Genomic DNA, 12,619 nt, shown 5'->3' with positions numbered 1-12,619 from the left:
GTAATTTTAAATTCCAATTATATCCAAAATATATTGTCAATGTATGTCTTTTATCTATTTTTTGGATTTTAATTGAATGAATGAATTATGGATTGTTCAGATTTCAAAACCGACTGAAATAAATATGTACATTTATATGAGGGAAAGTAGCAATATCCTCTATTTTAGTTGATAAATAAAAATCCAGTATATCGAAATGTATTTATATTTATTATATTGTACTCGTTTGTTACTCAGTATAATGGAATTATATGTACTAGGATCGCCCGGTGGCCGAAGTTCGAAAACCATATATGTTTTATTAATATTGGTGGACAATAACATACTTAAAAGTATACCACAAAAAAACGTGTGGCCTATTTATATATAAGATGAAGATATGAATCAAGTTTGAACTAAATTAACATTAAGGTTTGCAGAAAAATATGATATGATGAGTAATTTGGATATTGCTATGTTTGGTTTTCCAAGTGGACATTTCGCCGTTTGTGATAGTTTTGTTTGCGTAATATTGGTAATAGAAACTAAATTTTAGTTTATATATAAGACTTTTAATTCCAACATGAAAAAAATATAAAACAACAAATACTATTCAATAACTATACATTTTTACAAGTTATTACAAATTGTTATTGGAAAAACGTTAATTTTCAAGATTACCCAAAATCGAAAATTTGTATTTTTATAATTTTAAATTGTTTATAGAATAAGGGTAACGGTATTTACAGACAACGGTATAAACTATTATATCGGTAACGGTAATTGCAGTTATTTCGGGGTAACGTTAGACAATCTTAAAAGAAAAAAACAAGAACGTAGGAATTTGTGTGAGAAAAATTTATTTACAAATTGTTACTAGTTATTTTTTATACCCATAAGAACTGTTTTGTATTTATGCTATTGCCTGTCTGGTTTCTGGTATGTGTTTTAAATAATAAACAATAAAATTTACTTACTATTTTGGAAGCTTTATTTCAAATTTCTATCTACAAATTTTAAAAATATAAACTTTACAAGTTTTTACTGATTAATATTTGTTAAAAGCGTATTTGGGATTGATATATTTGACTGATCTCAAGAATTCATTAAATTAGAAAAGTTCACTAAAAAAAAGAGATTGCTAACCTTGCTTTAATACCCCTCATATATCCAATTCCTGGATAATTAAAATCACAGCAAGTGAAAATTGTCCATTGACAATAAAGTGATCGTATTAGGTCCAAGCATCCCAGAGTCCACTTTTATATTCATGACAATTTTAGACAATTTCTATTGAAATCACGAAAATTTATTTACATGTGTAATTTATTCTCGTATGTGTAATTTAGGCATGAGGCATGTGTAGTTTATAATTTGTTGGTGGCAACACTGCTCTCTTCATACAGAGTTGTATTTTGTATTTGTTTTTCACACTTTCCACGACTGCAGCGCCGCTGCGCTGCAAATCCTGCTTGTCAATCCGGCCCTTCAAACATCCCTATCTAATTTACATGGCGTGTTTGTCAGTCATGGTTAAGCAGGGAAAAGTCAAATTGTCAGTCACGTAAGGTTTTCATGTGTTCGTATGAGGTGACTGTTTGACGAGGTTTTCTGCCGCAGAATTTGTTTTTTGTGGAAATCAAACACAGACATTGCGCCATTTTTTCGCGAATGTTTTTAATGAATTGCCAATTTGAGTAGTAAACAAAACTTGAACCGCCTTTTGTTTGTGCGAAATATTAGTGTTTAAATTAATTACGGGAATAAAAAGAAGTTATTTTAAATTGCCATGGGAATTCTAGGCCTCTCCAAGTTAATTGCCGATGTGTGCCCAACGGCCATAAGGGAAGGCGAGATAAAACATTATTTCGGTCGCAAAGTGGCCATTGATGCATCCATGTGTTTGTATCAATTTTTGATAGCTGTGAGAGCCGAAGGCGCTCAACTTACTTCAGTGGATGGCGACACAACCTCGCATTTAATGGGTATGTTTTATCGTACTATACGTCTGTTGGACAATGGCATTAAGCCGTTATATGTGTTCGATGGTAAGCCACCAGATATGAAATCCGGGGAGTTGGCAAAAAGAGCCGAAAGACGTGAGGAGGCACAAAAAGCTTTGCAGCAGGCTACAGAGGCTGGCAATGAGGCTGATATGGATAAATTTAACCGGCGTTTAGTGCGTGTAACTAAAGATCATGCAAATGAAGCGAAGGAATTGTTGAAGCTCATGGGTGTACCCTATGTGGAGGCGCCCTGTGAGGCAGAAGCCCAATGTGCCGCTTTGGTGAAAGCAGGCAAAGTTTATGCCACCGCCACAGAGGATATGGATGCTTTAACATTTGGCTCGACGGTATTATTGCGTCACTTGACATTTAGTGAGGCACGTAAAATGCCGGTCAAGGAGATTAACTACAATAAAGTATTGGATGGTTTTGGTCTTACCAGCAAGGAATTTATTGATCTTTGCATATTGCTGGGTTGCGATTACTGTGAAGGCATTAAGGGCATAGGACCCAAGCGTGCTATTGAATTAATGAATAGTTATCGTGATATAGAGACAATTTTGGAACATATTGATCGTAAGAAATATACAGTGCCAGAAAATTGGAATTATGAAGTGGCACGCCAGCTATTTATAACACCCGATGTACAAGATCCCACTGAATTCGATGTAAGTTAATAGGTATGATAATAAAAAAGTTGGCATATTCTTTAAATCTGTTTTCTATTTTTACAGTTCAAATGGACTGAGCCAGATGAAGAGGGTTTGGTAAAGTTTTTGTGTGGTGATCGTCAATTTAGCGAGGATCGTGTTAGATCTGGAGCCAAAAAGATTTTAAAATCAAAACAATCTCAAACTCAAGGACGGCTTGATAGTTTCTTCAAGGTTTTACCTTCCACCGGTACACCAAAACGCAAAGCCGTCGACGATAAAAAGAATGCAAGTCTGAAAAAAGCCAAAGCTGGCAGTGGCAATAGAGGCAGACGTCCAAAATAAACAACTCAAGGTAATTTACAAAAAGGGGTTTTATTATTTTGTCAGCATTACTGTTTTTTTTTTGCAATCATAATTTTTACTTAAATGCTATTGTTATTAAATGAAAAAAAGAAAAAAAATGAATAAATTTGTGTTTTAAAGTAAATACTGCTTGGCCATGGCTCTGAGGAAGCGCGATTTCCTAATAGAAGCAGCCTCACGTTTGATTTCATCATTATTATTGGCATTCAATTCCAAAGTGCCCATGATAGAGATCTACGTAATAAAAAATAAATAAAAAGATTTAAAAAGAAAAAATTATATACAAAGGCTGTAAAATTCTACTTACAGCTTCGAGTTTTCTGCTATGTTCACCCTTTTTAGCATGTAAATTGATAATGAATTCCAGTAGTGTAGTATCCCATATACAATTATAGTAGGCATCCATAGCATCCGTAAAATTTGAACATTTTTCGGTGAGATTTTTAAATACAATGCCATAATCGATCTCTTCCAAGAACTAAAAAGTATAGCTTGAAGGTTAAACACAAGTACATTAATATTAAAATGTAAAAATAATACCAACCTGACATAAAATTGTTGCTTGCATATGACAACCCAAATTGGAAGAACATCTAATCATTTTGCGTATGATATAATCATCAGCCACATTACGTTGTAGCGGAATATTACAATAGTCAGTGCCAGTTACTAAAGCATTGACGTAACAACGCATAGCAGCTTCATTATTACCAATAGCTGGAAATATTTAAAAACATATTACAATTAAATCGATTTAAAGAAGAGGGAGATCATAAATCTTCTATATAAATAAAAATCAATTGTTTGTTGGTAATTGCATCAGTTGAGAACGGCCGGGCCGATTTAGACAGTTCTTTTTTAAATGTTGGTCATAGTCCAACTTAAGTTTTTACGGAATGAAAAATTGACCACGCCCACTTTTTTCGATTTATCTGTTTTTAAATGTTCGTAAGTAAAATTTACCACGCCCACTTTTTTTCGATAACAAAACCTCTTTTCTAGGTGAGCTCTAGTCTCGTATATACTCAAGTATCATCTCTTGTCTCGTATGCTGTCTCGTCTATAGTCTCAAATCATGTTTAGTCTCGTCTCTAGTTTTGTCCCTAGTCTCATCTATAGTCTTGTATCTACTCTCGTCTATAGTCTCAAATCATCTTAAGTCTCGTCTCTAGTCTCATATATAGTGTCGTATATAGTCATGTATATAGTCTCGCCTATAGTCTCTAATCATCTTAAGTCTCATCTCTAGTCTTGTCCCTTGTCTAGTCTAAAGTCTCGTATATAGTCATGTATTTACTCTCGTCTATAGCCTCAAATCATCTTCCTAATCCTCCCTAGTCTCGTATATAGTCTAGTATCTACTCTTGTCTATAGTCTCAAATAATCTTTAGTCTCGTCTCTAGTCTTGTCCCTAGTCTCATCTATAGTCTCGTATATAGTCTTGTATCTAATCTCGTCTATAGTATCAAATCATTTTCAGTCTCGTCTCTAGTCTTGTCTCTAGTCTCGAATCATACCTAGTCTTCTCTATAGTCTCTTTCCATTTCTCTATAGTCTCTTTCTCGCCTATATATTTTTTTTAAACAAAAAATCACTTATATTCTCGTCTACATATCTTAAAAACAGCTAATTCCTGACTTTACCAAGTTATTGATTCCAAGCGGAGGAAGGAATTATACAATTATTATAAGATTTGGCACAGCCGATTTGAAATTTGTTTGTAAGAATATTTTGGGCATTCTGTATTCTGGTATTTTTTATACCCTTTACCTTCGTGAGAAGGGTACATATAAGTTTGTCATTCCGTTTGTAATTTCTACATTTTTCATTTCCGACCCTATAAAGTATATATATTCTGGATCCTTATAGATAGCGGAGTCGATTAAGCCACGTCCGTCTGTCTGTCTGTTGAAATCAATTTTCTGAAGACCCCAGATATCTTCGGGATCCAAATCTTCAATAATTTCGTCAGACATGCTTTCGAGAATTTTGCTATTTAATCAGCAAAATCGGTCCACAAATGGCTGAGATATGAGGAAAAAACCAAGACAACCTCGAATTTTGACCTATTTTTGACCTATATCTGAATTACTAAGACATTAATATAGACAATATGGATATCTAATGATAGATATTTCAAAGACATTTGCAACGACGTATATAAGACCATAGTAAGTTGGACCTACAATTGGTCAAAATCGGAAATAAAAATTGTCAACCCGAATTTTTTTTTTCACAAAAAAATATTGAAAAAACATAAAAAAATTTTAAAATTTAAAAAAAAAATTTAAATTTAAAAAAAAATTTAAATTTAAAAAAAAAAAATTTAAAAAAAAAAAATTTAAAATAACAATCGAAAATTTTTTTTTCCATAAAATAAAAAAAAAATGGAAAAAAAATTAAATTTTATTTACCTAAAAATATTTAAAATTTTGAAGTATAATTTGGTGAAGGGTATATAAGATTCGGCACAGCCGAATATAGCACTCTTACTTGTTGTAATTGTTTTTGTCTCCACAATTTTAAAAGTTTGTAAAAAATTATAACTTAGATTTAAAGAAAGCAGTCAACAGTTTTGAAATAAAACTTTAACTTGTTTTTCTCATTATATTTCTTATAGATTATGTGGCTTTAATCAAGATTCAAGAAACAAAATTCAAGAAAATAATTCAATTCTATACATTTCAAGAAACTCACCCAATTCAAGATCACCCTTCATTTTCAGCCATGGTATTGTTTGCGGATAGTATTTCAAAGCCTCGGTAAGTAGCCAATGTAATGTTTCACAAACCGATCGAATGCTATAACCAATAGGACTAAGAACACAAAATGAAAAAATAATATAAAAGAAAAATGTTTATGTTTTAATTATAAAAACCTACTTGCTTATAACGGTTGGCCATAATTGCATATATTCGCCATTTAAATCATGTTTGGAGTCATCTTTTAAAATATTATGTATTTTACCCAACATGGAAATGGCCAAATTGAATAACATTTGATGGCGTATACGTTTTAAAAAGGGATGTAAGCCAGTGGACACCGCTAAACAGGGTGAATTGCGTGAACTGCCGCCACCACTGCCAGAACCACCGCTTGTACTGCTGCCTCTTTTAGAAGTGTTAAGAAACATGGACAAAACCAAGTCCCAGGCATCGCGGCATATCTTTTTGGGTCCTTTCATTTTTTCCATATCTAAAAAGGTAGCAGCAAAAGCTATGGGCAGTTCTAATTGTGGCAGTCTTTTGTCCAACAACATTATAGCATTCCAATCATTAAGATTTAATAGCATTAAAGCACAGCTCTCAATTATCTATAAGAAATTTAACTATAAGGATTTTATAACTTTAATAATTCCATTAAAACTTACTTCTATGCGCGGTATAATATTGTCATTAGTTTGTAAAGATTGTAAACATTGTTTACAACGATTGCCCAGTGATTGTAGATCCAAGGTTTTATTATTCCATTCATCCAAACATTGGGTAATTTGTATAAGTAAAATTTCCCAATTAACCAATTTACCCAATTTGGAAATAATTGTAGCATTTGATAGTTCCGGTCTTTGGGTTTCCGATTTCAAAATGCTTAACATGGAAACAGCCGCTTCATAATTCTAAAAACGTTTTAAAAATCTAGATTAATTTACTGTTTTAATTTATTACATTCTCAACTTACTCCTTTTGCTGTCAATTCTCGAGCTTTACCCAACAAAACATAGGCAAAATCCTGCAGAAAACCTCTTTGCATGGACATTAACACAGACTTAATGGGCGTGGATATTTCCCAGCTAGGATTCACAGTCCACAATGGTTTAGCAGGATTGGTGGCTGCCAATTTAACCAAAAGCTTGCGAACAGTATTAGCATTAGTACAGGATATGAGTTGCCTTTCCAAAGAACCAATTTCAATACGCGGCATTTTCGAATTAAATTTCCACTCATTTAATAAAGCCAAAGTGGGCTGGGGCAATTCTTCCTCTTGTATTTGTTGCAATAAATCTTTAAGCTCCATGGGTGAACAGATATTCAAATGCATAATATCCTGCAACCACTGTTTATTTTTATGCTTGACAATACAATCAATTATAAATTGCTTTAGCAAGTTACGTTCACTGAGCGAACAGTAAGGTAAAACATCCATTATGCCCTTAAAAAAATCAAGTATTTAAAATAAATTTTATTTAAAATTAAACAGCTTACCTCCACTAATGCTACAAAACAATTTAATTGTGAATATTTTTCAAAATAATCACTACTGGCAAAAATATTGCCCACTTCAAATTTACTGCGCACCAAATTAAGAGCGGATACTTGCATTTCCAATTGTTTGGTTTCCTTTAAAATGCCCTGCGATATAGCACCCTCAATGTCCAGTTCCAAAATACGTCTATTGACCAAAGGTATTTCACGTGTGCGATTGTCTAATTTTAAAATATCGATGATGTCCTTCAAATAAAAAAATTAAAAATATTTAAGTTTTTCTTTCTCATAAACTTCATTCATTTCATGCCACCTTATATTGTGTCAATTGAGACATATTGAAACGTTCGGTTAATGTCTGTGACTGGGCACTTACGCCGCACGCCAACAGATATCCCTCCAACTCATCATCGTTGACATGACAGAATACAAATTGTGAGGGTATTTTACCTAACATTTTATATTCTTTCTTGGTAGCGTTCAAATAAAAGCGACATTCATTTACCGCAGCTCTAGCCAATAGATATTGTTTGGTGTACAAATAGAAATTAACCAAATCAAAACAGATTTGTGTTCTCAGTTCCGCGGAAGATATTTGTAGCATAGCATCGAATTTTTGTGGTACACTGACATCATCGTCATTGGGATGGGGCGGTATAAAGGTCTCATAGGAGAAGACATAAAACGGTTCATCTGATTTGCACAATTCTTGCAAATATTCTATGCTAGTTTGGGGATTTATTTCGGGTGCAAAAAACTGATGCATAGGCTCTAGGGGTACAAACCTAGAAAAGAGAAGGAAATTTTATTAATATGCTGACATTCTTATTAAATTTCTTGTTAATTCTTACATATTACCCATACAGGGCCTGGCGGCTTTGACCGCTATATCTTTAAGGATCTGCAGTCTTAATACCCAGCGATGATAAAAGGTTAAGGCAAATTTGGCTGCCTTTTCATTGCCCTCATTAGCTAGAAATTTAATAACATTATTTTTATTTAAAGAATTGGCTATGATTTCGTTTTTTCTTACTTATTTTGGGCTGAAATTCATTGGTAAATGGTATGATCACACGTTTGCCAAAACTTATGGTACATAAATCCCTTAATAGAAACAATTGTTTGGGTATGGGTAGATTTTTCTCAAAAACATCTAAATTCCACTTAAGCCAAGTGGCCACTTTCAGAGCCAAAACTTTTAAAGCTAATTGTTTGCGTGTCAAACGTATAGCTTCTACATTAACGGCTACACCTGGCACAACTGATGGTGTGGGTAGCGGCATAGCTGTAGGATCGGCATTAGTCAAATCAAATTGTGGTATTATCACATTATCGGGCACCATGGAAATAAATTGCGACAATAGTTCCAATGCTGAGGGATCTACATAGAATAAATTTAATGTATTTTAAAGTTTTATTTAATTATTTTTATTGTAATTTACCCGGTTTTATTTTCTTCAAATGCTTGGTTATTAACTCGGGGTCCAAGAGAAATTCAAACCATAAAACTGTCTCGGCCGCCAAGGGCACTGCTTTGGGTTTTAAAGGATCATCCATTGTTTGAAAATTTAATGAATTTTTTTTTATTTTATTACAAAAAAATTGCTGAAATTTTAACAATTGTTAATCTAGAATGGAAACATGTATTTTGTTTATGCTTTTGTTGGTTTAGTTTATCTATTTTGTTGTGTTTTTGATTTTCTAGTTTTGTAATGTTGCCGTATAATTTTTTTGAGTGCAGTATATACCAAAGCTAAAAGTTAGGTTATAGTATCATAGTTTCCTTTCTAGCAGTTAGGGTTAGTGTCTGTACTTTGTTCTATACTTTTAGTTACAGGTTTGTGATTTCGCTAAAACAAAACGGAAAGTAAGAAAAGCTTTTCATTCATATGACTTTTCGTATATATTGCTAATGTTTCACAGTTTTAAACTTTTGATTATATTGAAAACAATTCAAATTAACGGTTTTGTATACATTTACGTTACTATTTCGATAATTTAATATGATTAATGGGTTAAAATAGACAACAGTTAATATATTAAATTCTTAATAAAATAGCGTATTCATACTAACTAGTTGTTATCTATATAAACAATTAATCTTTAATATATTTTAATAATTGATTTACAACACTTTTTGTTGTACTTTTTCATGTTTTTATGATCATTATTTTTCATTTTATGTTTGAATCAAGTTTGACCTTAGTTTTTTTTTGTCTCGCTATTTGTGACTCCCTGCCACTTTATCACATGATAATTCTGGCTATAATTTAATAAAAGAAATCAAATCAGTTTCATTTTTGTTGTTGCTGTTGTTTATTTAAAATTATTGTCATTTGTATTATTAATATTATTTATGTATTTGAAACTCGTTTCGAACAAAAATCAATTTAATTTGAAATAAAAACAAATTAGGAAATAAGAAGAGCTATTTGGAACAAAATTCGATTATAAATTTACATATTTGCATAAAATTAAAATATTTGAAATATTTTTTATTGCCCCTCTCTATATTAAACGAACAAGCTAGCTAGCAAAGCAAGCATGTGTGTATGCACTTGTTTCAAAATTTCATTTCAAAAATCATTAAATATTCAAATTTTTTTCCCATTTTATAAATTCATTTAACCCAAAATGTTTTTTTTTTATTTTATTTTGCCGTTAAGAAAAAATTTAAAACCTGTTACAAAGTCATTGTCTTGTCTTGGCTTTTTTTATGCCAGCAATAAAGCCCTTTTATGGCAAAAAACATACAACAACAATGGGTTCATAACTTTGCTTTTTTTTTAAAAAAAAACCAAACAAAACAATGATCACAATCATTTGCCAATTTGTGTTATGTTTTTGAAACCAGGAGACAAAAAAAAATTTCACACATAAAAGGCATATCGAAAGGATCTTTAAAAAACACTCTACACAACATCAACATACAACTGGCAAAAGGTCTAACAAAATTTTAAATTATTGATCTAATGTTAACGACATTTTTGTAAACTTAACTGCAGCTTTGTATAAGACTATGAATCTGGGGGCTTATGAGTAATTCGCTTCAAACTCAAATCCATTTAGCTAGCAGCCATCCTAATGTCTTTGTGTAGTTAACCTCATCTAGTCAATGCTGATCAGTTATAATTTACTCTCCCCTCTATGTGCGAGTATTGCTTTCTTTGGCATGCCATTAATATCGGAAAACAAGATTTTTGTAAAGATTTCAATAATACATACTGGTTTTTAAGAAAACAGAAGAGATTTTTTTTTTTATTTGTCCTCTTCATACTGGTAAAAATTACGCCTTTTTTATACACACTACCAAACAAAATGATGGGTATAATGATTTTGTCATTTCGTTTGTAACAAAAAGAAATATTAGTCGTAGAATCTGGGTCCTCATAAGAATCTAAGACGATCTGGATATCACCATCCGTCTGTCTGTTGAAAACACGATAGAGCCCAAACGAAAAGAGCTAGCTGGCTATATTTTTCCTTAAATACTCTCTGTTGATAAGGTTTGTTTGGTATTGAAAATATTGGGCAATAGCGGTCCTAGCCCCCATACAAATGTCCCCCGAAATATTATTTGAACAGCCATAAATATGTTGATTATGCAGCAATTCTGATAAAATGTTGCACAATTTTTAGTTCAAAGTACTCTGAAATTATACTATAAAGTATGAAGAAAATAGGACAACATTTGTCCCCCTAGTTCCTACACAAGGTCCCCCTTACAAACTCACTTGAACATTCATAATTGTCTTATAATAAATGTGGTGCTGAAATTGGACATAAACAAGTTTTATATGAAGCTAAACCTTTCGGGAGGATCGTGGAAAAATTGACCCTACTCCCCCATATGGCCCATACAAGGCCATATTATAATTATTATAATTGTCTTATAATAAATGTGGTGATGAAATTGAACATATATGAAGTTAAATCTTGCTACCTACTTTTGTGAGGATCGTTCCATAATTGACCCTACCCCCTCATATAACCCTTATATCAGAAAAATATTCTATTGTCACATATTGATGTTGGGTGTACAAGATTCGGCACACAGCCGAATATAACACTCTTACTTGTTTGAATTTATTTTTGTTTTAGCACAAAAAAAATTTCAACTGGTTCTTTTTTCAAAATTTTTAAGAAATTTTAAAGAAAAAAATCTTAATATTTGTTGTACAGCTTTTAATTGGGATTAAAAACAAGTAAGAGAGCTTTATTCGGCTGTGCCGAATCTTATATACCCTTCACCAAATTATACTTCAAAATAAAAATTTTAAATATTTTTAGGTAAACAAAAATTTATTTTTTTTCCAGTTGTTTTTTCAGTTTTTGGAAAAAAAAAATTTTCGAATTGTTTTTTTATATATTTTTTTTTTAAATTTTAAATTTTTTTAATTTTAAAATTTTTATTTTTGTTTTTTCTATTTTTTGTTTTAAAAAAACTTTTTGTTAAAAAAAAATTCGGGTTAAAAAATATTTTTCCCGATTTCGACCCATTGTAGGTCAAACTTACTATCGAATTATATCCGTCATTTAAAAGGTCTTTAAAATATCTATCATTAGATATCTATATTGTCTATATTAATGACTTAGTAATCCAGATATAGGTAAAAAAATAGGTCAAAAATCGAGGTTGTCTTGGATTTTTCCTTATATCTCAGCCATTTGTGGATGGACATGTCTTAATCGATCCAGAATATATATACTTTATAGGGTCGGAAATGAAAAATGTAGAAATTACAAACGGAATGACAAACTTATATATGCCTTTATGAAGGGTATAAAAAATTAAAGGTCTCTTATTCATAATAAAATTTTTATTTTATCAAAAACATTTACAAAACAAACATTCCATACAAAAATTTATTTAATAAACCTTTAATAAAATAAAATAAAAATAATAAATTCTTGATTGAATTGAGTTCTTAATTCAATTTTCAACTTCACATGAAGTTATAAGCATCTATCTAGCCTTCACTGGTTGATCAGTGACCAATCAAAATGATGCCTTGACTATAAACTCATCCTTTATAAAAGCATTTTAGACCCAATTTGGACATATGGAATCCAACTGTGGGGAACGCGGCGAGCAATACCAGTATTGATCTTATACAGAGGGCCCAATCAAAATTTCTTAGGAGCATCGCGGGTGCACCATGGTACATAAGAAAAATACACAGGGACTTAGATGTACCACTAGTGAAGGATCCAAGTTTAAGAAAGTTCGTGATAAATATACAGTACTAGATGACCGTCCCGGCTTCGCCCGGTAGCATTTACTAATGTTAGTTCTTCAAGTTTCACCAACCCACGCACACCAGCCTGTTCTTATTTATTTGCAAATAAAATATCTAAATTTGTACTGTATACTTTAGGTAGCTTCTTTTATTACAGTTGACTGTACTCACAAAAA

At 31.7% G+C, this 12,619-nt stretch overlaps 2 protein-coding genes across 2 annotated transcripts; one reads left to right on the top strand and one right to left on the bottom strand.

The window, feature by feature from the left end:
- The first annotated feature begins 1,514 nt into the window (after positions 1–1,514).
- On the top strand, positions 1,515–3,125 carry Fen1 (flap endonuclease 1). Its single transcript, XM_065511350.1, has 2 exons — positions 1,515–2,653; positions 2,720–3,125. Exons 1-2 carry the CDS (start codon positions 1,769–1,771, stop codon positions 2,978–2,980), a joined length of 1,146 nt encoding a protein of 381 aa, XP_065367422.1. The 5' UTR covers positions 1,515–1,768; the 3' UTR covers positions 2,981–3,125.
- IntS8 (integrator complex subunit 8) lies at positions 2,992–8,800 on the bottom strand. The gene is made up of 12 exons (XM_065511348.1): positions 8,646–8,800; positions 8,237–8,584; positions 8,055–8,175; positions 7,517–7,988; positions 7,204–7,449; positions 6,680–7,150; positions 6,372–6,617; positions 5,884–6,314; positions 5,699–5,817; positions 3,546–3,718; positions 3,309–3,479; positions 2,992–3,235 (listed from the first exon to the last, which is right to left on the bottom strand). The coding sequence occupies exons 1-12, from the start codon at positions 8,758–8,760 to the stop codon at positions 3,116–3,118; spliced, it is 3,033 nt and encodes a 1,010-aa protein (XP_065367420.1). The 5' UTR covers positions 8,761–8,800; the 3' UTR covers positions 2,992–3,115.
- Positions 8,801–12,619: the final 3,819 nt, after the last annotated feature.

Source organism: Calliphora vicina, chromosome 5 (assembly GCF_958450345.1).
Source record: "Calliphora vicina chromosome 5, idCalVici1.1, whole genome shotgun sequence".
Lineage (NCBI taxonomy): Eukaryota > Metazoa > Arthropoda > Insecta > Diptera > Calliphoridae > Calliphora > Calliphora vicina.
The sequence above is the reverse complement of the archived record's forward strand: the minus strand, read 5'-3'. Positions and strand labels throughout refer to the sequence as shown.